This window comes from Hyperolius riggenbachi, chromosome 4, assembly GCF_040937935.1.
Source record: "Hyperolius riggenbachi isolate aHypRig1 chromosome 4, aHypRig1.pri, whole genome shotgun sequence".
In the NCBI taxonomy this organism is placed as follows: domain Eukaryota; kingdom Metazoa; phylum Chordata; class Amphibia; order Anura; family Hyperoliidae; genus Hyperolius; species Hyperolius riggenbachi.
The window spans coordinates 405,136,279-405,158,076 of record NC_090649.1 but is presented as its reverse complement, the minus strand read 5'-3'; the positions used below and the strand labels follow the sequence as shown (position 1 = coordinate 405,158,076).

At 44.2% G+C, this 21,798-nt stretch overlaps 1 protein-coding gene across 1 annotated transcript in view; it reads left to right on the top strand.

Moving 5' to 3' along the window:
• PLEK (pleckstrin) overlaps positions 1-21,798 on the top strand; it is a 47,865-nt gene that overhangs the window by 1,925 nt on the left and 24,142 nt on the right. The window contains exon 2 of the mRNA XM_068279597.1: positions 21,646-21,798. Coding sequence (XP_068135698.1) covers positions 21,646-21,798 — 153 coding nt within the window. The remainder of the gene's footprint in view (positions 1-21,645) is intronic.

The window sequence follows — 21,798 nt, the reverse complement described above, 5'->3', positions numbered from 1 at the left end:
TAGTTAGCTAGGCATAGGTAGGAGACCCAGTATAGGTAGGTAGTCATAGGTAGGAGACCCAGTATAGGTAGGTAGGCATAGGTAGGTGTCCCAGTATAGGTAGGTAGGCATAGGTAGGTGTCCCAGTATAGGTAGATAGGCATAGGTAGGTGCCTCAGTAGTTAGCTAGGCATAGGTAGGAGTCCCAGTATAGGTAGGTAGGCATAGGTAGGTCCCCTAGTATAGGTAGGTAGGTAGGTAGGTGTCCCCGTATAGGTAAGTAGGTGCCCCAGTAGTTAGGTAGGCATAGGTAGGTGTCCCAGTATAGATAGTTAGGCAGGGCCTGGCTGGCACAGTAATAACAATTGTCAAGGTCCAGCTGCAACAGATAGGGCTGTATAATGTCAGTGTTAGTGAGCAACACAAAAAAAAACACATCAGGAAAACATTAGCTCTCAAAAGAGCTGTTGAGGGGTGCTATTTTAGCAATACCAATCAGCCAGGAGCAAGCTAACAAGCCAAGAGCCTAACTAATCTTTCCCTATGAGAGAGTCTGATGCAGCTGTCCCTTCACTAATTACTGCTGGCACATGAGTGAGTGTAATGGCCGGCGGAGCCTGCCTAATATAAGGGGGTGCAGTGGCTCCAGGACTGAGTGTAGCCTGATTGGCTACAATGTGCCTGCTGACTGTGATGTAGAGGGTGAAAGTTGACCCTAATGGAGCTTTATGGGGTGAATCGAACTTCCGCAAAAGTTCGCCTTCGCAGGGGAACGCGAACCACACAAAGTTCGCCTGGTACCGTTCGCAGGCGAACCGTTTGGGACATCTCTATTCAACAGCTGAAACCTGATTGGCTGCTATGAGGAACCCCTCCTCTTTTACGTCAGTTTGTGCACCTGTCCTGATAAATCAGCTCCAATTTAAATTGTGAATAAGATTTTGGCAAAGCGCTGACCTGAATTTGCATTCTGTAGGCTTTGAGACTGTTTTATGCAATTGTTGTCCTTTACATTATTATTTTAAACTCAATGGGTATCTGGGTGGCTGAGATCAAAATTATTCAAACTGTTCAACTATCAAAAAGCAAATCAAGTGCTATTCAAACATATAGTCAATGCAAATGGAACAGTGGCGTAACTACAATTCATGGGGCCTCCGAGCGAAACTTTGATGGGGCCCCCCCAATGTTTACACCCGTTCCCTTGCCTCCCCTTGGTGCCTTCGTGGCCTGGGGACCCATCTAACAAGGGTCATAAAACAAGTGTGGCCTTCATTATCTTCACACCCATAACAAGTGTAGCCACAAAAACACCTGAACTGAAGGATACTTCCCTGTATCAAAGGAAGTTACGGTTAGTAATAGTACATATATTTTAGCTATCTCAGACACAGGACAGACTGTTTCATTGAGCTGAGATAAAAGAATAAATCTACTTTTTATGTTTTAAACATAACATAAAACTTTGGGATATTGAAAGGTCAGTTTTAGAAGTAGGAGGATAGATACAACTGTTTATTTACTTAAATAAAGGCTACTTGTTTACTTAAGGTTCACTTTAAGCTAGGTACACACACATATGATTACTGTTGTCCACATGAATCGGAACGACAATATGAAGCTTTTTGCTGTATAGACACATCTGTTTCTGTTGCTATGGAGAGGGTATGAAGGACTGGCTTCTGGTGAATGGGGTGAGGAGAAAAATGCACTTGGACTTCGTTATCGCTACAGATCCAGCATCCCAGATCTTATATTTAGGCAACATTAGGGTTCTGCTGTACATGAGCTAGATTCTCAGTGTTAAGCTTGGGGGTGTAATCTCCACAGTCAGCATACAACACATAAGCTGACGTGAAGGAGGTACACACACCAGCACAAGGGATCAGGATATCCCCAGTTTAGTGGAGGAGAGGACTGACTCCAATAGGAGATTGTGGCGCACAGAGCCGGTGCAGATCTGAACAGCCACAAACACTTTCGTAATAACGTCTCAGCGCAAAGTAGCGCTGAGCGCATAAACCAGGACTGAGGAGATCAGGACAGGTAGACAGAATGAACGCTTGCTAGCTAGCGATTACTTAGCGACAGCAAGCGTCCAAAACCAGACAGACTGGAATGAGGCAGCCAATGCGTTGCGGCGATGGCGTGCCTCACAAAGACAGGACAGGAGAGACAGGAAATAGCAGGATCGAGATAGATGAACGTAACACAGATAAATATACAATAAGTATGTTTTCCTAGCGTATTACAATTACAGCTATCAATGAAACTATTTGTAAGGTCTGACTAACATATGTATATATCGGCAATGAACCGATATATGACATAAGCAGGAACGCTGACTAGAACTGGAGTAATACAGGGAACAGGACTCAGAAGGATTCGCTATCTCTTCGCAGAGATGAACGCAATCCACAAACAGGACCAGGAACAGGATAACTAGCTCAGCACGGGTGTTCACGATACGCGCAAACTACCAAAACGTGCTGGAAAACTGACTAACTGAACACAGGAAATAAACAGTTCGTGTACGTATATATCAGCAACACTGATATATCAACGTAACACGGATACAAGGAAAATAACAAAATGCGCAAGTATGCGTATATATTGGCGATGAACCAATATATGACACAAGACAAGCAAGTAACAACTTCTAGAACAAGAGCAGAACTAGGAGGACTCGCTGACCCCTTCGCAGGAGTCAGCGCAGTCCACACGGACCAGGAACGAGGTGGGGCACGAGCAGAGTAACAGATAGAGTCTGAAACTATGGTAGCCCATGAGGCATTGCAGGAAGCAGTTCTTTATACTGAGGTCATCCAATGGGAGCAGACCTGCAGATTCCCACACAAGTGAATGGTAATTAATCACAGGCTGATAGCAGGAAAAGGCAGACAATGATATGCAGCCTGCAGGAAAGGGACCGCCCCTCCACTGCAGCAGACAATGTTTGTTTACACAAAAGCATATTAAACTGTCATTAACTTCAGAGCGACTGCAGATGGAATCAGCAACTAGTTTAAGTGCAAACCAAACTATGCAAGCAAATGCATGTAATGACATTAGAACTGTTTGGTTTGCAATACCACTGCAGTCAGCAGTAAACGCTGCAGAAGCGATCATAACACTCAGTCTAGATGCTCCTTAATGGCTGCCTCAGCTGAGTGTTATCTAGCATGTGTATATAGGTTTACACACTGGAAATTCCATGTTCCTACATGACAGAGATTTATTCATGAGATCACATAACCAGAGGTAGAATTTAACCAAGATTAGGAAGTTCCTAGGCAAGTGGAAGTGATAAGGAAGTGGTACAAGTCCATAAAAGGTAAATGGTGTGATGACAGCACACCACGAAGCCATGAGCCTTGTTAGTCATTTCATACAGGATGCTTACTGCTTCAGTTGATCCCTCTTCCTGCTCTCCTTCAGGAAGTGTGGCAACTCCTACCGCAGAAATATTATCTAAGCATTAATAGTACTCAGTCAGAACAAGGGTGTTCTACAGTGGCATAGCAATAAGGGATACAGAAGTTACAACCACCCCAGGGCCCCAGGACAAGAGTGACCCACCTAAGGCCCTTTTCTCCAGTTGCAGTTAGCTCTGTATTTGTGCACAGCACAGCTGATGATCACCTCTAGGGCTGGATTCAGCACTAGGCTTGAGGTACCAGTGTGGTGAGACTCGAGGCAGCTCACCATCCTGATGTGACCATTGTCAGAGCACAGAAAGCTGTGTGGGCAGGCTGATTGGGATTGCTCACCCATCCAGCTCTCTGTGCTCCCTCAGCACTGACCAGCCCAGCTCTGAGCATGTTGTATAAAGAGATGGATGGGTGGGCTTGATGGGCAGTGCTATCCTGCATCCAGGACAGCTTCAGGATGGTAAGCGCAAACATGCTGCCCTTGGAAAGATGATTTTGGTCATTAGTAGGCATAGAGTGCGTCTCAGCATAATATTTGCTCTGGAACCCATGATCCTGTAGCTATACTACTTGTCTTCTAAATTTATATGAAGCACCATACAGGTTTACACTCGTTCATGACCAAGCTAAAAATTTCCATTTACCAAAGTCAATAGTACGTGATTTTTTTCATGCTGATGACACAACTATGCAATCTGGAGTGTGTTGAAACTTCCTAGTTGGGTGCCTTAAAGTCTGAGTCCACTCAAGTTATAACCTCTTACTTCTGTAACAACTTTTCGCTCTAATACTACTAACACTTTCCAATCCTATGCTGGACCATTGGCATTTTCCAGTATGGGTCCAATGTTGGACATAGTCTGACATAGGAAAACATGACTTTCACAAGGGGCGCTGTTGCCGGATAAAATCCAGCACAGCGTCAGCCTCTTTAAATTAAATTGTCTGACTGATAAAGCATATGTGGGAACATTCTGCAGTAGTACAGGACCTGCGCAGAACACTCCCTGCCATGAGAGCGCGACTGTGAGCGTTCTGTATGTGCACTTGCGCATGTGCAGAAGTCACCGACCTGGCCAGGTCACCAGCTGCTAAGAAGGGGACAGCAGAAGACTGCATGACTTCGGAACTGTGGCAAGGGACACAGAGGCTTCTAAGGACTGGAAGATGCCCCAGGTAAGTTACATTAAGATGCCCACCTTCCTTTAGAGGCAAAATATAAGAAAATATTAGCTGTACCTGTATATGGATACATTTAAATGAAGAGATTGCCTGTTTGTTATCTTTTGAGATTTTCTGCAGAAGTTTCTAAATCTTAATATGGCCAATCTTCCTGTTTTGGAATGACCACAGTAGATAGTTACTGAGATTCTAGCCTTTTTGCTGTCATCAGAATGCCAACTGAAACTACAGATTTCTTGTGTGAGTATTATCAGCTAACAGTCACAGCTAGGGATCAAAGGAAATGTAGTCCCTGGATTCAACAGACGGTTAGTGCTATAGGCAGCCCTCTCCATAGTCTTATTGCTATGAAGCTAAACTAGTGATGTTGAAAGAGCATTCAAAAAATGTTGGCCCTTATTCAATTCACATTTTCTCCTAGGAGATAATTTTTCATCTTCTTTTTAAAATAACGTTTCAGCACCCTTCAGTTGACAAAGTACTAAAAGTAGATGAAAAAGTACTGTCGTAACTATTTTGATATTTGGCATTTGGTTGGTATTTTAATACTTATATCAGTAGCACTGTGGGATGGTCCAGACGCAGGCCTGGTCCGCCCATGATGCCAAGTGAGGCGACTTCCTCAGACGGCAGAAGTCTGGGGGCAGCACCAGGCAGAAACAGGAAGCGAAGAGTGCCTGGCCTACCTATACTGGGGGCAACTGTACTTAGCTACCAATACTGGGGGCACCTATACCTGGCTACCTACCTATACTGAGGTTGTTTTTTTGGGGGGCTCACCGCAGCTATAATGTGTGGTGCATATTGTCAGGTGCTGTGCAATCATTCCAATTGTGTGTGTGTGTGTGGGGGGGGGGGGGGGGGGGGCCTAGGGGGCGCATCCTCACAAGTTTGTCTCGGGCAGCAAAAAGTCTAGAACTGTCCCTGTCCAGACGCTTCCAAGATCCTCCCACAGGTGCGGCTGTCCGGGACTCTTATGAATGCGCTCTCATCCGAGTAAAAGTGACCACTAACGAAACAATTTGCTGAACGATCCTTCATGAAGAATGGTAAACAATCATTCATGTGTCTACTAATAGAAAAAATGTACTACCCAATTCAATCAGATTAATTAAATCTATCTGATCCCGTCAATCCGGTTGGATTGGTTATGAGATTTTTGGTCATTATTGGTCCCAAATGATCAGTTACGATTGTTCATATGAAGAATCTTTCGCAAAAGATTGTTCGGCAAATTGTATAGTTAGTGGCCACCTTAAGAGCTTCTCCATACTGGAAATATGCGAGTATGGTCTGCACATGTAGAATGAAGCCCCTCGTGGATGAAGGAAAAGGTTGTACTCGGGCATGCCCAGTACAGATTATACAAGGACAGGAGAAAAATTCGACAAGCTCTTGTTGAATATGTTCAGAAGGACCCTGCTCTGGGACAATGGGCTGCAAGAGGATTGGGGAAGCCTATGGACTATGCAGAAGCTTCCTGCTAAAGTAAGTATCTAATTTGTTTAAACATTTTGAATCAGGTATGCTTCATGGCATCTTTACTCCCACCAATTAGAGCCACTATTTCTTAGGCTACCTATACTGGGGGCAATTATTCCAAACAAACAAACAACAACAAACACAGAACATCCTGGCGGACTCAAAAGCGCAAGAGCTGCAGCCACAAGGACGCGCTCTATAGGCAGTAGCAGTGTTAGGGAGTCTTGCCCAAGGTCTCCTACTGAATAGGCTCTGGCTTACTGAACAGGAACAGCCGAGATTCGAAACCCTGGTCTCCTGTGTTAGAGGCAGATCCCTTAACCATTACACTATCCAGCCACTACTATTATCCAACCACTATCCAGCCAGGCTACTTATACTGGAGGCAGCTATTCCAGGCCACCTACTGTATACTGGGGGCAACTATTCCAGGCTACTTATAGTGGGGACAACTATTCCAGGCTACCTATACTGGGGGCAACTATTCCAGGCTACCTATACTGGGGGCAACTATTCCAGGATACCTATACTGGGGGCAACTATTCCAGGCAACTTATACTGGAGGCAGCTATTCCAGGCTACCTACTGTATATTGGGGGCAACTATTTCAGGCTACTTATAGTGGGGACAAGTATTCCAGGCTACCTATACTGGGGGCAACTATTCCAGGCTACCTATACTGGGGGCAACTATTCCAGGATACCTATACTGCGGGCAACTATTCCAGGCTACCTATACTGGGGGCAACTATTTCAGGATACCTAAGCTGGAGGCAACTATTCCAGGATACCTATACTGGGGGCAACTATTCCAGGCTACCTATACTGGGGCAATTATTCCAGGATACCTATACTGCAGACAACTATTCCAGGATACCTAAGCTGGAGGCAACTATTCCAGGATACCTATACTGGGGGCAACTATTCCAGGCTACCTATACTGGGGCAATTATTCCAGGCTACCTATACTGGGGGCAACTATTCCAGGCTACCTATACTGGGGGCAACTATTCCAGGCTACCCATACTACAGGCAACTACACCAGGCTACCTATACTGCATTACTACCCACCATGACGTGATCACACCTTTTCTTTTTTTTCAGGGGGGGGGGGGTAATTTAATACCCAACACCGGGTGTCAAACGCCCTAGGTATGCCACTGCTTCTTTTATACGCAACTTTGACCCTCCCCATTTCCACTAACCGCTATGATGTCCATGCGCACACCAGCAATTTCATGTAAATCATGGTGCCTCTTTTCCCCTAATGCAAATCAGCTTTCCCCCAAACACAGTGGATGCTGCCTGTAAGTTGTTAGGATTGCAAAAAAATCACATAGCAAATGGGATGCTACACGGTTTTCTTGCGATTTCCCTGTTTTAATATTCTATTTTTTTCCTTAACGAATTGTCAGAAAAAAACGCAAACCCAATCACAATGGTTGGTGAAACCGAACCAACACAGAAAAACACACTGAAAACTGCTTTGTGTTAAAAAAAAAAAAAAAAAAATCAGGAACGCATCACAGTGTTTCTGATTGGGATTATCATTTTCAGAGGAAAAGGGCCATAAAATAAAGGTAAAAATGGTTCACCTGCAGGTAGAGATGGTCAATGAGCTGTTAATAATACCAAGTTGATGCAAATGTAATGCAAATAAATACAGCTTAAGGCTGGGAACACACTAGACAGAAACACTAGCGTTGCAGAAAACGCAGCAAAAACGCACATAATGCAAGTCAATGGGCCGCCTGAAAAATGTGCATTTTTTAAAAAGCTGGTTTTGTTGCATATTTTTCAAAAACGCACATAATGAAAAGTCAATGGTGATGCAGACGTATTGTGGTTTGGTGCATTTTGTATGCGTTTTGCATGCGTTTTTAGATGTGTTTTTAAAAGAAAAAAAAAACAAGTTTGATAATGTATTTCCGCTTCCTGTTGACCTTGTAGTAACTTGCATAAAACGCATAAAAAAGCATGCAAAACACATATGCGATTTATATCTGCAAACCGCAAACGCATGAAAACGCATGCAAAACGCATGTGCGGGAAAAACCGCAAACGCACATAAAATGCATGGAAAACACACAATCACATATGCAGCAAAACGCTACCTTTACCGCACTGCCTAGTGTGTCCCTAGCCTGAAAGAGGACCAATTAACCTGCTGAGCGGTCTGGACGAGCTCAGCTCGTCCAACACCGCCAGAGGCTGCCGCTCAGGCCTTGCTGGGCCGATTTTAATGAAATAAAAAGCAGCACACGCAGCCGGCACTTTGCCAGCCGCGTGTGCTGCCTGATCGCCGCTGCAGCGTGGCAAACCGCCGCGTGCAGCGGCGAAAGAGGGTCCCCCAGCCGCCTGAGCCCAGCGTAGCCGGAACAAACAGTTCCGGCCAGCGCTAAGGGCTGGATCGGAGGCGGCTGACGTCAGGACGTCGGCTGACGTCCATGACGTCACTCCGCTCGTCGCCATGGCGACGAGGTAAGCGAAACACGGAAGGCCGCTTATTGCGGCCTTCCGTGTTACTTCTGGCCGCCGGAGGCGATCGAAAGAACGCCTCCGGAGCGCCCTCTAGTGGGCTTTCATGCAGCCAACTTTCAGTTGGCTGCATGAAATAGTTTTTTTTTAATTTAAAAAAAACCCTCCCGCAGCCACCCTGGCGATTTAATCAGAACGCCAGGGTGGTTTTAAAGGCAGCAGCAGTTACATTTGATCCTTCCGCTTTCAAGCTGCATACAGTGGGATGCAAAAGTTTGGGCAACCTTGTTAATCGTCATGATTTTCCTGTATAAATCGTTGGTTGTTATGATAAAAATGTCAGTTAAATATATCATATAGGAGACACACACAGTGATATGTGAGAAGTGAAATTATGTTTATTGGATTTACAGAAAGTGCGCAATAATTGTTTAAATAAAATTAGGCAGGTGCATAAATTTGTCATTTTATTGATTCCAAAACCTTTAGAACTAATTATTGGATCATAAATTAGCTTGGTAGGCTCAGTGACCCCTGACCTACATACACAGGTGAATCCAATTATGAGAAAGAGTATTTAAGGGGGTCAATTGTAAGTTTCCCTCCTCTTTTAATGCTCTCTGAAGAGTAGCAACATCAACATGGGGGTCTCAAAACAACTCTCAAATCACCTGAAGACAAAGATTGTTCACCATCATGGTTTAGGGGAAGGATACAGAAAGCTATCACAGAGATTTCAGCTGTCTGTTTCCACAGTTAGGAGCATATTGAGAAAATGGAAGACCACAGCCTCAGTTCAAGTTAAGGCTCGAAGTGGCAGACCAAGAAAAATCTTGGATAGACAGAAGCGACGAATCGCATGCGGCTTTGTCATGCGGTTTTCCCCGCGATTTCGCGTGCGATTTCGCATGTAATGTTATGGAAATTTACACAGGCAGTGACATGGTTAAATTCGCTTGCTTCTTAGCCATGCGAAATTGCATGCGAAATCGCGGGGAAAACAGCATGTGGAAACGCAGGCGATTTCGTCCGCGGTGGAATCCAGGCGATTCCACACCGCTACAGTGGAAACGAGCCCTCAGAGGCTATAATTTCTGCAAAAGGAGAATCTACTAAATATTGATTTCATTTCTTTTTAGTGGTGCCCAAATGTATGCACTTGCCTAATTTTGTTTAAACAATTATTGCACACTTTCTGTATATCCAATACACTTCATTTCACTTCTCACATATCACTGTGTGTGTCTCCTATATGATATATTTAACTGACATTTTTTATTGTAACAACTAACGATTTATACAGGAAAATCATGACGATTAACAAGGTTGCCCAAACTTTCACATCCCACTGTACATTTACACAAAAAGTAGCAAAACATTTGCGTCAACTTTGAATTCTTTGCATCTAATTGTCTATTTCCTGCTTGCAGGCTAGCAGTGAATAAAGGTGGGTACACACATCAGATAAAAGTCTTTAGAAAATGAAAGATCACAGACCAATTTTATCCCCTTCCATGTAGTATGAGAGCCATACTCTACACAGTCTACTCTATTAGGGCTGAAACCCCCAGGAGCGCTTTTGGCAGCGTTTTGGCAGCACTGCGATACGCTAGCAGTTTGCCAAAATGCTGGGCTAATGTTAATGGATGGGGCAACTTCCACAGGAGCGTTTGCGTTTCCCAGAAACGCAAACGCAGGACCTGCAGCATTTTGGGAGCGTTAGCGCTTCAATGTAAAGTATTGAAACGCTAGCAGAAACGCTCAGCAAAACCTAAACTGAGCGGTTTTGCTAGCGTTTTGCGGTTCAGCACACTGTAAACAAAATGAAAAATAATTCACAGGACCAATCAGGATAAAAACGCAAAACGCAAAACGCTAGGCACCCGCTGGGGAAAAAAATACAATGTTGCAAAACACGACCAAAAACGCGCATGAATCCGCTTGCAAACCGCTCAGACAAAACGCTAGCGGTTGCGTTTTGCGTTTGCGGTTTTCAGTGGGTTCCAGGCCTTAGTCTATGATATCTGCAGATCTTATACACACCTTGTTTAACGGACAATCATATGCAGATCAGATCCACCAGGATGGATCTTTGGATCTGCAGATGATTGTCTGATCTGCAGATGAATGTCTGTTAAACAAGCTGTGTATGAGATCTGCAGATATCATAGACTATGAATACATTTTGCAGAAACGGATCTTTTGCAGGAACGGATCTTTTGCAGATACTGATCTTTTGCATGTGCACAGCATCTTTGTGTGCAGCATCTTGCAAAGATTTTTATCTGATGGGGAGTTCAGCTCAATAGAATAGACTGTGTAGAGTATGGCTCTCATGGAAGGGGGTAAAATTGGTCTAAGATCTTTCATTAATCTTTCAAGTGTGTACACACCATAAGGGAGCTGTGAGAACTGTGATTTTTTTTTCTTGCACAGAAGTACATACAGGTTGTTTTGATGCTTCCATGAGAGCCTTGTCACACAGTTATTTTCCTTTGTGGCAAAGTCCGCTTAAAAAAAGCTTCAAAACAGGAACTACCACGGCCAACGTATCTTTAGGTGACTGCTGTGTAACTGATAGATGCAGTGACTGTGACAGATGCAGCACAATCTGGTTATTACAGGGTCTGTCATGATGAACAGCACAAAATTCAGAGGAAAGCTTGGATGCGTCACACACATGACAGCATAGATAAGGAGGCTGCGGACTCCCTTCAAACAGTCCCGCATCCGCCTGATTACAAACAGTGGTTTGAACAAACTCTGCGGCCTTATAGGGAACCCGAGGTGAGAGGGATATGGAGGCTGACATGTTTATTTGTTATGCACTTTGCCTGGCTGTCCTGTTGATTCTGTTGACTCTAATACCAAGGCTGCTTTCACAGTAAGACGTTACAGGCACCCGTTAGTGCAGCCTGTAACGCAGCCTAACTCACAGCAATGAAAACGAAATGGGCTGTTCACAGTGCCCACGTTGCGTTACATTGTAACGCAGCACGTTTAAACAAAGTGCTCCATGCTGTACGTTATCCGCGGCTAAGCTGCGTTAGACTGTTTGCACATGCTCAGTGATGTTGGAGGAGGAGGTCTCCCCTCCTCCTCCGCTGCCAGCCACATGGCTAATTAATATTCACTGCACTGTGTGACGTGCAGTGATTACTTCCTGGAGCGGCCGCTTTGTGCGGCGATTGGCTGGCGGGACCACGTGATGCCGCATGTGTCCAAAAGTACGCATCACGGCATCACGGACGCATGAAGAGCCGCATAACGCGGCTCAATCTGACGTCCAACTTCAACCCCACTATGCGTTGCGTTAGGGGCACGTTATGCGACCTTAACGTGGCATCTAACGCAACGTCTTAGTGGGAAAGAAGCCTAATACCATAGACCCTGAACAAGCATGCAGATCAGATGTCTATAACAAATCTGACAAGATTAGCGGCATGCTTGTTTCAGGTGTGTGATTTAGACCCCACTCACCAGAAAGATCAGCAGGACTGCCAGGCAACTGATATTGTTTTTAAAAAAAATTAAATATGGCAGCTTCCCTAGCTCTCAAACCTTGGGTTCATTTTGAGAACTAACATATGGAAAGATAACACCAACTGCTTAACAGGATTCTTATTTATGGCAACTGCAATAGACAGTTATAAAGAGGGAGCAGAACATCCCTACAGGCATCTATGCAAAAAGGGCGCTGAGGAAAAAAGGGCACCCAGTGAAGCTGAAACAAGCTTTTTTGTCATTAATAGCTAAACATAACCATAAATCCCTCTACCAATGCCAAACCTCAACCACCTTAACCACCCATCCCTCCAAAGCTAAACTTAACCACCTACCTCCCAACGGCTAACCTTAATCACCCCCCAGGGCTAACCTTAACCACCCACAACCCCCCCCACGGCTAACCTTAACCTCTCCCCCAGCACTAACCTTAACCACTGCCCTGGGCTAATCTTAAACACTCCCCAACCCCCCACCGGCGCCAGTCCACCGCTATAGGAAAAATTGAATAAAATACTGTAATTTTTGTCGCCATAGACTTTTTTTTTTTGTGTGTGTGTGGTGAGCGATTGTTTCCAGGATTTTGCAACAAGGGTACATGTGCACGATTAAACAAACTATGTTTTGGGATGCATGGAGACTATGACCGTCATGGCGGATCAGATCTTTAAGATCCCTGACGACTCCTGCCCAAAGTGCCGCAATCATTTCAACTCTCATTCGCACCCATCGCGTGCTGTTGTGTGTTCCTGCTGTAGGAAGATGGATCAGGAAATGCTCTTTCATTAGGTCGCATCACTGTGGGTTCCTTGATCCATCTTCTGGTAAGTATGTAGCTTAACACAAACTTGTACAAAAAGAACATCCAAGAGTGGCTGAAGTAAAGACTGAGAGGGTTACATCATTCTTTAAAACAGTGCAAAAACTTAAAGTTGAAAATAATTTTAAAGGACAACCGAGGTGACATGATGAGATAGACAAGTGTATGTACAGTGCCTAGCGCACAAATAACTAGGCTGTGCTCCTTTTTTTCTTTCTCTGAAAAAGTAAAACATCAGGTATGCAAGTGACAGTTTCTGTCTGGGTCGGGATCGGGTCGGACTGGGTCAGACTATAGCATAAACCTCAGTGATAAGTAGTTACAGCCATAAAACACTTTCCTGTCAGTAAATGGCTTCTGAGAGCAGGAAAGATATAAAAATGGTCAATAATTCATAGTTTTGAGCTCTGACATACTTCAATGAAGGTGTCATTGAGCAGAGACAATGAAACAGAATGGAACATTTAATTTTGAAGCCTGGAGTAGCTGCTCTCCTCAGTTGTCAAACATTTTGGCCTCTTTCACAGTGGGACGTTGCGTTTGATGCAACTTTAAAGTCGCACAACGTGCCCGTAGCGCATGTACGTTATGAAATTGGCCATTTTTTTGCACTGCGTTATGTGTCTCTTGGTGCTCTTTTCGTCACATACTGATGGAACGAAAACGGCGCATGCGTTACATTTAATAAAAAAAAAAAACATCACTGAGCATGTGCAACACACATAACGCAGCAAATGTATTGCTAAACGCACAGCATGCAGCACTTTGTAAATATTGCTACACGTTACACACAACTCAACGTGTCCACTGTGAATGTCGCACAAGACTTTGTATTGCTGTGCGTTAGTCTGCATTTTTTATAACGTGCGACTTTAACGTCTCACTGTGAAAGAGGCGTTTTCCGCCTTTTTTTCAAGCGCAGGCGATTTCTAAAATCGCCCACAAAACGCTAGTGCAATGAATCTCTATGAGAAAGTTCATATCAGCTGTGAGTTCGCTGTGTAATGCCTGTACCATTTTTGGGCCTTTTTTCGTATAATGGAAGGTATAGGAAGAGCGTTAAACGCTAACAAAATCGCATTGTGCAGCGATTGCGTTCACATTTTTAAGAATAACTACATTGTATTTATTCTTTTCCTGGTCAAAGAGTTCACTTCCTGACTTGCGTCAGGGAGTAAATGACAAAACCGCTATGCAAAAGCATTTTTTATAAAAAGCGCCGGGAGGGGGAGAAAAACAGAACTTCACAGTGTTGTTAAAAGAAGAGGCAATGCAAAACAGTGGTAAACATTTATGTTCCAACCTTTTTTGAAACATGTTGCTAACATCATGTTCAAATTGAGCTTATATAGGAATATTTCCCAGCTTCAGCAACTGTTTTATTGTCTTTTTGTAGGGTTTATATGATTAGCAAATGATCACATTCTGTTTGACTTAAAGGGGAACTGAAGAGAGAGGTATATGGAGGCTGTCATGTTTATTTCCTTTTAGACAATACCAGTTGCCTGGCAGCCCTGCTGATCCTCTGCCTCTAATACTATTAGCCATAGCCCCTGAACAAGCATGCAGCAGATCAGGTGTTTCAGTGGTTCAGACTTATAAGTCTGATCTGACAAGACTAGCTGCATGCTTGTTTCTGGTTTTAATCAGATACTACTGCAGAGAAATAGACCAGCAGGGCTGCCAGGCAACTGGTATTGATTAAAAGGAAATAAACATGACAGCCTCCATATACCTCTCTCTTCAGTTCCCCTTTAAAGGGGCACTATGGCGAAAAATTTTAAAATTTAAAATGTGTGCGAACATACACAAATAACATGTACATTTTTTTCCAGAGTAAAAAGAGCCATAAATTACTTTTCTCCTATGTTGCTGTCACTTACAGTAGGTAGTAGAAATCTGACAGAAGTGACAGGTTTTGAACTAGTCCATCTCTTCATGGCGGGATTCTCAGGGATTTATTTATTTTCAAAAGCACTTAGTGAATGGCAGTTGCTCTGTCCAACTGCCAAAAAAACTGTGCAGCGAGCAGGGAAGCTGGCCGGCATCATTGTGTAAATCCTTTTAAGGGAATCTCTTTATAAAGAATAAAAGCCATGCTGAGAATTCCCTATGAGGAGATGGGCTAGTTCAAAACCTGTCACTTCTGTCAGATTTCTACTGCCTACTATAAGTGACAGCAACATAGGAGAGGAGAAATGTATGGCTCATTTTACTCTGGAAAAAAAAGCACTTCTTATTTGACTATGTTTGCACATATTTTACATTTTACAATTTTTCGCCATAGCGCCCCTTTAAAGTTTATTCAATATTTGAAAATGGGACAATATAGATTTATCAGCTGTATAGAGCTGGGAAATGGGGATATCTTGGCATATGAGTGTCAGAGTTGTAAAGTGTTGGGAGTAAAATATCAGGTGTCCTTTAATTAAAAAAAATCTAAAAATTATAGGAAAAGAAGCTGCATTATAGTGTGTATGTAATAAAGGTTCAGTCATTTGAAAAAAAGAAAAATCTGTAACGTTTCCTCTTTTTACTTCCTTCTCGGTTGTTCTCCAGTCTTTTTTGGGGGAATATGAATTACCGGTAAATTTCTGTATTTCTGTAGATTTCTGTATGTCCAAATTCTCATTATCTTATTTCTTAGGCTAGGGCCACACTACGGTTGCAGGACGGAGCCTGCAGTCCGTGATCTTAGCCAAGGAAACGCAAACGGATCAATGCTGCCTTTTTTGCAGCATACGTTTTCGATATGTTTGCGTTTTTTGGGGGGGGGGGGCTGAGGGGGTAGCAGGCAGGATGGGGGTGGCAGCGGTCAGCGGGGAGGGGGGACGTCTCCCCCCTCCCTCTCCTGGGTCCCCTGTCCCCGCTACCCCCTCCAGCTACATGCCGCAAAAATGTAAAGTATAGCAGCCGTATTATTATAATATGTGATTATTTGGTATATTATGTGGTTAAGATGTTAAAAAATGTTGTGACATTTTTTAATTGATTTTAATAATTTTTGATGGTTTTTTTGAAAAAACAAAGATTTATACTGTTTGAATATTATTAGTTTGGTGCTGCTTATATGGGGGTACTCTTTTCTCCTTGTTTGTATACTATTGAAGTACTTGTTCCCTCGTTAGCACATTCTAATTTTTGGTATTATTATTAATGATTTATGAATATTTGCATGGTGCTGGTCACAATTTTTATGAGTAAATTCATTTTTTTTCTACTCACTAAATAGATAGATAGGAGTCCAGGGGGATATGGAGGCTGCCTGTAACGATCGGTGTCAGCACACAGAGAGAATCTGATTATTGGTGATCTGCAGTATCACCAAGAATACAGATGTATACCTGATTAATGATGATCTGCAGAATCACCAATAATACAAGTATAACTAACCTCTGGACACCTATATAGTGTGAGTGTTTGGTGCAACAGTAATGACTTTGAGTAGGACCACCCGAGGAGCAGGCGGCCCTTGGCAGTATGAGGAATACCTCCCTCTGGGAAGTATGAAGACCTTCCAGCAGCCTGAGACTTCCAAGGAGATGGAGCCCCAGGCTGAATAGCAGGAAGGCCTATCTCTCTAGAGAGAGTGATGGCTCGCAAGGTCGGGCAGGCTAGGTTGGCAACACACGGGTAGATAAAGTACAGAGACAGTAGACTGATTCAGTAACCGGGGACAGGCAGAGTTTGGCAACAGGAAGGCAGATATGCTGAGGTACCGAATCAGAAAGCAAGAGCGAGGTCAACAGAGCAAATGGTCATAACAGGTAACAAATAAGGCCTAGTCTTGGGTGTGAGGTCCGTGGTCTCGACACCCTGGAACTAGTCTGAAGTATAACACAATAGTAGCACAGTGTCCCTAGCCTTGAGTGTGAGGTCCGTGGTCTCAACACTCTGGAACTAGTCTGGAGTATAACACAGTAGTAACACAGTGTCCCTAGTCTTGGGTGTGAGGTCCGTGGTCTCAACACCCTGGAACTAGTCTGAAGTATAACACAGTAGTAACACAGTGTCTCTAGTCTTGGGTGTGAGGTCCGTGGTCTCAACACCCTGGAACTAGTCTGAAGTATAACACAATAGTAACACAGTGGTAATCTGGCTCAGTGTGAATTCCCAGGTCCTCCTGGTTCTAACACACTGTGGGATCTGACTATGGTCTGAGTGCTTCACGTAAGTGTTCGCAACGGCAGACAACTTGAGACTGACCAGCAATAACTATATATAGAGCGGCGCTCCCTGGCGCCACCCAGCGCTGATCAACCAATAGCCGCCCGCTCTGAGATCAGCTGACCGACCTGGTCAGCTGATCCCTCTCCGTTTGTCATAAAAGTTCCGCCTCTCCGCGCGCGTATTCCTCAATCTGTGTGCACTAGAAGGCCCAGCCACATCAGACGCATGCTTTTCCGCAATCTATTACACTGCCATGTTAATTTCCTTTTAAGCAATACCAGTTGCCTGGCAGCCCTGCTGATCCTCCACTGGCTACCGATAAAATGGAGAATTCTGTTTAAGATTGGCTTACTGACATTCAAATCCTTGCACAATCTGGGCCCTGGATACCTGAAGGACTTGTTGCAACTACATCACACCCCCCACAATCTTAGATCAAAAGGACGTAACACCTTGGTCACCCCCAGAGTCCACCTCAAAACCTTTGGAGACAGAGCCTTTTGTCATGCTGCCCCTACACTTTGGAACTCCCTGCCACACCTAATCAGGACAGCCCCATCCCTGGAAACATTTAAGTCTAAACTGAAAACCTACCTTTTCAGTCTGGCATTCATGAACATCTGACTATCTCCTCTGTAACACAACCCAGCCTGAAACCCTGTATTAATCTGAGACACAGCTATGCGCTTTGAGTCCTATGGGAGAAAAGCGCTTTACAAATGTTATTGTATTGTATTGTATTGTATCCTCTGCCTCTAATACTTTCAAATACAACACTCAGCTCAACAGAGCTTGTTGCCGCGCGCTCCTCCTCAATCAGTAGTACCTGTAAACAAATCTCACATAGTGTGATACTGTCTCGATTCAATCAATCACAGTCAGCAATAAGAACATTCCTCCAAGGTGTTAGTTCAACACTCCATGCAGTGAATAGGTGACCACTCCGTGCCCTTAACTTCCTTCCTTGTATGAGGTATATAATTCAGCCAGTGGAAGCCACTACTGCAGCCAAATAGATAATCAGGGCTGCCAGGCAACCGGTATTGTTTAAAAGGTATTAAATATGACAGCCTCCATTCCACTCTCATCTCGGGATCACTTAAAGGAAACCTGTAAAGACTAAAAAAAAAAAGAGTTGTACTTACCTGAGGCTTCTACCAGCCCCCTGCAGATGTCCTGTGCCCGCCCGGGACAAAACGATCTTCCTGTCCCACACCAGGGCTTTTGCAGTTGGCTGGCCACTGCGCCTGCGTGGCCCTGGTCGCACACAGCCTTTTTCATGCTCCTGTCGCCAGGAGCATCCTGTGAGCCTGTGTGTCCTGTCCTGTAAGAAAACCCTGTACTGCACATGCACAGGACGCTCTCGGCAACGGGAACATGAGCGCACACGGCCCCATGGCATGCAGGTGCAGTGGCCATCGACTTGCAAGACAGCGAAACCGAAACTGAGCCACTGCGGGGAACTGGAGGATCATTCTGTCCTATCTGCAGGGAGCTAGTAGAAGCCCCTGGTAAGTTTAACTATTTGAAGTCTTGTGAAAGTGGGCAATCACACTGATGCCACGTCTGATGTGCTTACAGTTTCTTTTAAGGGAAACGAGGAACAGGTATAGAAGTATGTTACAGTTACACACTTTACAGGAACCACAGTTAGGAGCAACATTATGACATGCTTTATACTGCCTGTTCTGTATGCAGACAAGTTTATAATGATAGTACTGCCCAGTGCCCACCTGCCTTCATTGTAGTTTGCTGTATTGGCTATATCAGTGTCAGTCCTTGCCCCTCTTAAGTCTCTGGCTCAAGCATCTTATTATTCCACTTTGAAAGGGGAACTTTACAGGGTATAACTTACTGGTTAAAATTTCTTATATTTTATAATATTCTACCTAATAATATAGGGGTATAATATACACGAACACCCGACTTACAAACGACACGCCGATACGAACGGCATGAATTCTGTGTTTCCATGGGAACAAGTCAAAAAAAATTTCAAATTGGACTTGTAGTTTTTGAGAAGATCGATTTTAAAAAAATCAAAGAAAAAATGGCTTTTAAACTTGTATAAGCAGGTACAGAGGGCAGAGGTGACACAGAGGGGGACACTGGAGGCACAGGGGAAGCACACAGGAGGTACAGGGGACAGAGATAGTACAGTGTTCTGACTTAAGAACAGATTCAGGTTAAGTACGAATCTACAGTCCCTATCTCGTTCATTAACTGGGGACTACCTGTAGAGGTGTCCCTGCATCCTGTCCCTGTGTCAGTGCTTTTGTGCTACTGCGCATGTCCTGCACTGACAGCCGTTGGGACAGGACGCAGGACAGGCTGGCTAGCCGAGCGGGCAGGCGAGCGTGCACACACACGTGGCGAGCGCCGCGCGCGCGCATGTGATGGGCGGGTGTGCGCGCAGCGGCGGTGACAGACCTACAGTGTGTTTTTTAAATGAGCTTAGGTCATTAGTTAATTTATAAATTATTTACTCAGTGTTTACTGATTGTAAAATCTATCCTCACTCTGATTTAAATTATTAAAAGACCACTAAAGCGAGAGGGATATGGAAGCTGCCACATCTATTTCCTTTCAAGCAATACCAGTTGCCTGGCAGCCCTGCTGATCATCTGCCTCTAATACTTTTAGCCATAGGGCCCGTTTCCACTATCACGGTTTCCGCTGCGATTCCGCAGAGTTTCCCCGCACATGAATCGCACGGGGAAACTCTGCCATAGGGGATAGCGGCGCCGTGGCCGAATCACTTGCGGGAGCGATTTGGCCGGAACCCCCCGCAGAATTCGCGGCGGAGGCTGCGAATCCCATAGGATTCGCCTGCATTCCCGCCCACCCGCTCAGTGCCGGCGTGCGTCTGCGAGACGCACGCCGCACTAGTGGAAACGAGCCCATAGACCCTGAACAAGCATGCAGCAGATTAGGTGATTCTGACATTAGTGTCAGATCTCACAAGATTAGCTGCATGCTTGTTTCTGCTATTATTCAGACACTACTGCAGCCAAATATATTTTCTATATTCTATATACAAATATAGTCTTCTATATTTCCATACTTTATGTGGTGCGGTACATTTTATTATTATTATTATTTATTTATAAAGCGCCAACATATTACGTGGCGCTGTACAATGTAAGAAAACAAACAAGGGATACATAATGATCCAGACAATGATATACATCAAATATGAACACTAATACAAAATACAGCACTGCTGATTACAATTTGATTTAACATGATGACTAAAATGTATAAATGTCTAACAGTGTGCAAGCAATTAAATTAATAACATTCCATGACACAAAAGGGTGAGCGCCCTGCCCTTGCGAGCTTACAATCTAAAGGAATGGGGTGGAAACAAGAGGTGGGGAAGTATACAGTATATGTACAGGCAGTGCATAATTAGGTTATTTAGTGGTTGCATGGCCTAAGCTAGAGAATATGCTTGTCGGAAGAGGTGGGTTTTAAGGGAGCGTTTAAAGATTTCAAAGGTGGGAGAGTGGCGGATGTGTTGTGGAAGGGCATTCCAGAGGAGGGGTGAGGCTCTTATGGGATCCTTCTTTGTTGGTATGTGCATAGTGTTTATGGGATCCTTTTCTGCACACATATATTTTGACATAGTGATCTAATAAGCTTACATATACTTTTACTCGTGTTTGCCCATGTTGATTTATACTACTGCAGCCAAATAGATCAGCAGGTCTGCCAGGAAAGTGTTATTGTTTAAGGCTACTTTCACAGCGGGACGTTGCGGTATGATGCAACGTTAAAGTCGCGCCGCAAATTAACAACGCAACGCGTTCAAAAAGTCACAACGCAGCGTTACCAACGCATACAGCATATACAGGAGAAAATACAGGCAATGAAAAGTATGCTTCCAAGTCATTACTGAGCATGTGCAAACAGTCTAACACAGCTAATAACGTGTATAACGCACAGCATGTAGCACTTTCTAATAATGCTACACGTTACACACAAACGCAAAGTGTGCACTGTGAATGTCGCACAGACTTTGCATTGCTGTGCGTTAGTCTGCGTTATTATATTTTATAACGTGCGACTTTAACGTTGCACTGTGAAAGAGGCCTAAAAGGAAATGAATATGGCAGCCTCCAGGTAACAGAGCCACGGGTTCGGTTGCATTCATTGCTCGTCCCAATATCTCACGTCGTTACCACCCACACCCGATCGAGCACGTTAGCCCAAGATCTTGCAGCCTGTCTGATCGATACATGCATCGTTGATCAGGCATGGATTGGCAGAACTGATTTTCATCCGATTCGATTATAATCATCGAATTGGACGGTCTATCAGCCGCCAAGTCGCCTGATGTATGACCATTGGCCACCTTAAAGTCTATGCTCTGGGATCTGACAGCTACAAGTCACTCTATCAAAGCAGATTTGGTAAGCAGCTACCTTGGCGTTGAGCTGACTGTAACTTATTTGTTGCTGGATTGCTAAGATTAGCATATTCAACACTGTAAAGATCAACACTGTCTGCTGAATTATTTTAGTTTTTGCCTAGAGATATACAGAACTTTACGTTTAAGTGTTATTGATTCCTGATTCTTCTGTTGCCCAAATCCCAGGTGATGTTTAACAAATGGAAGCCCTTCTGGGTGAAATTACTGGACGATGGGCTGGAATATTACAAGAAAAAAACGGATAGCAGTCCAAAGGGAATGATTCCACTGAAAGAATGCACCATCACTAATCACTGCCAGGAGTTCAACAGGAGATTG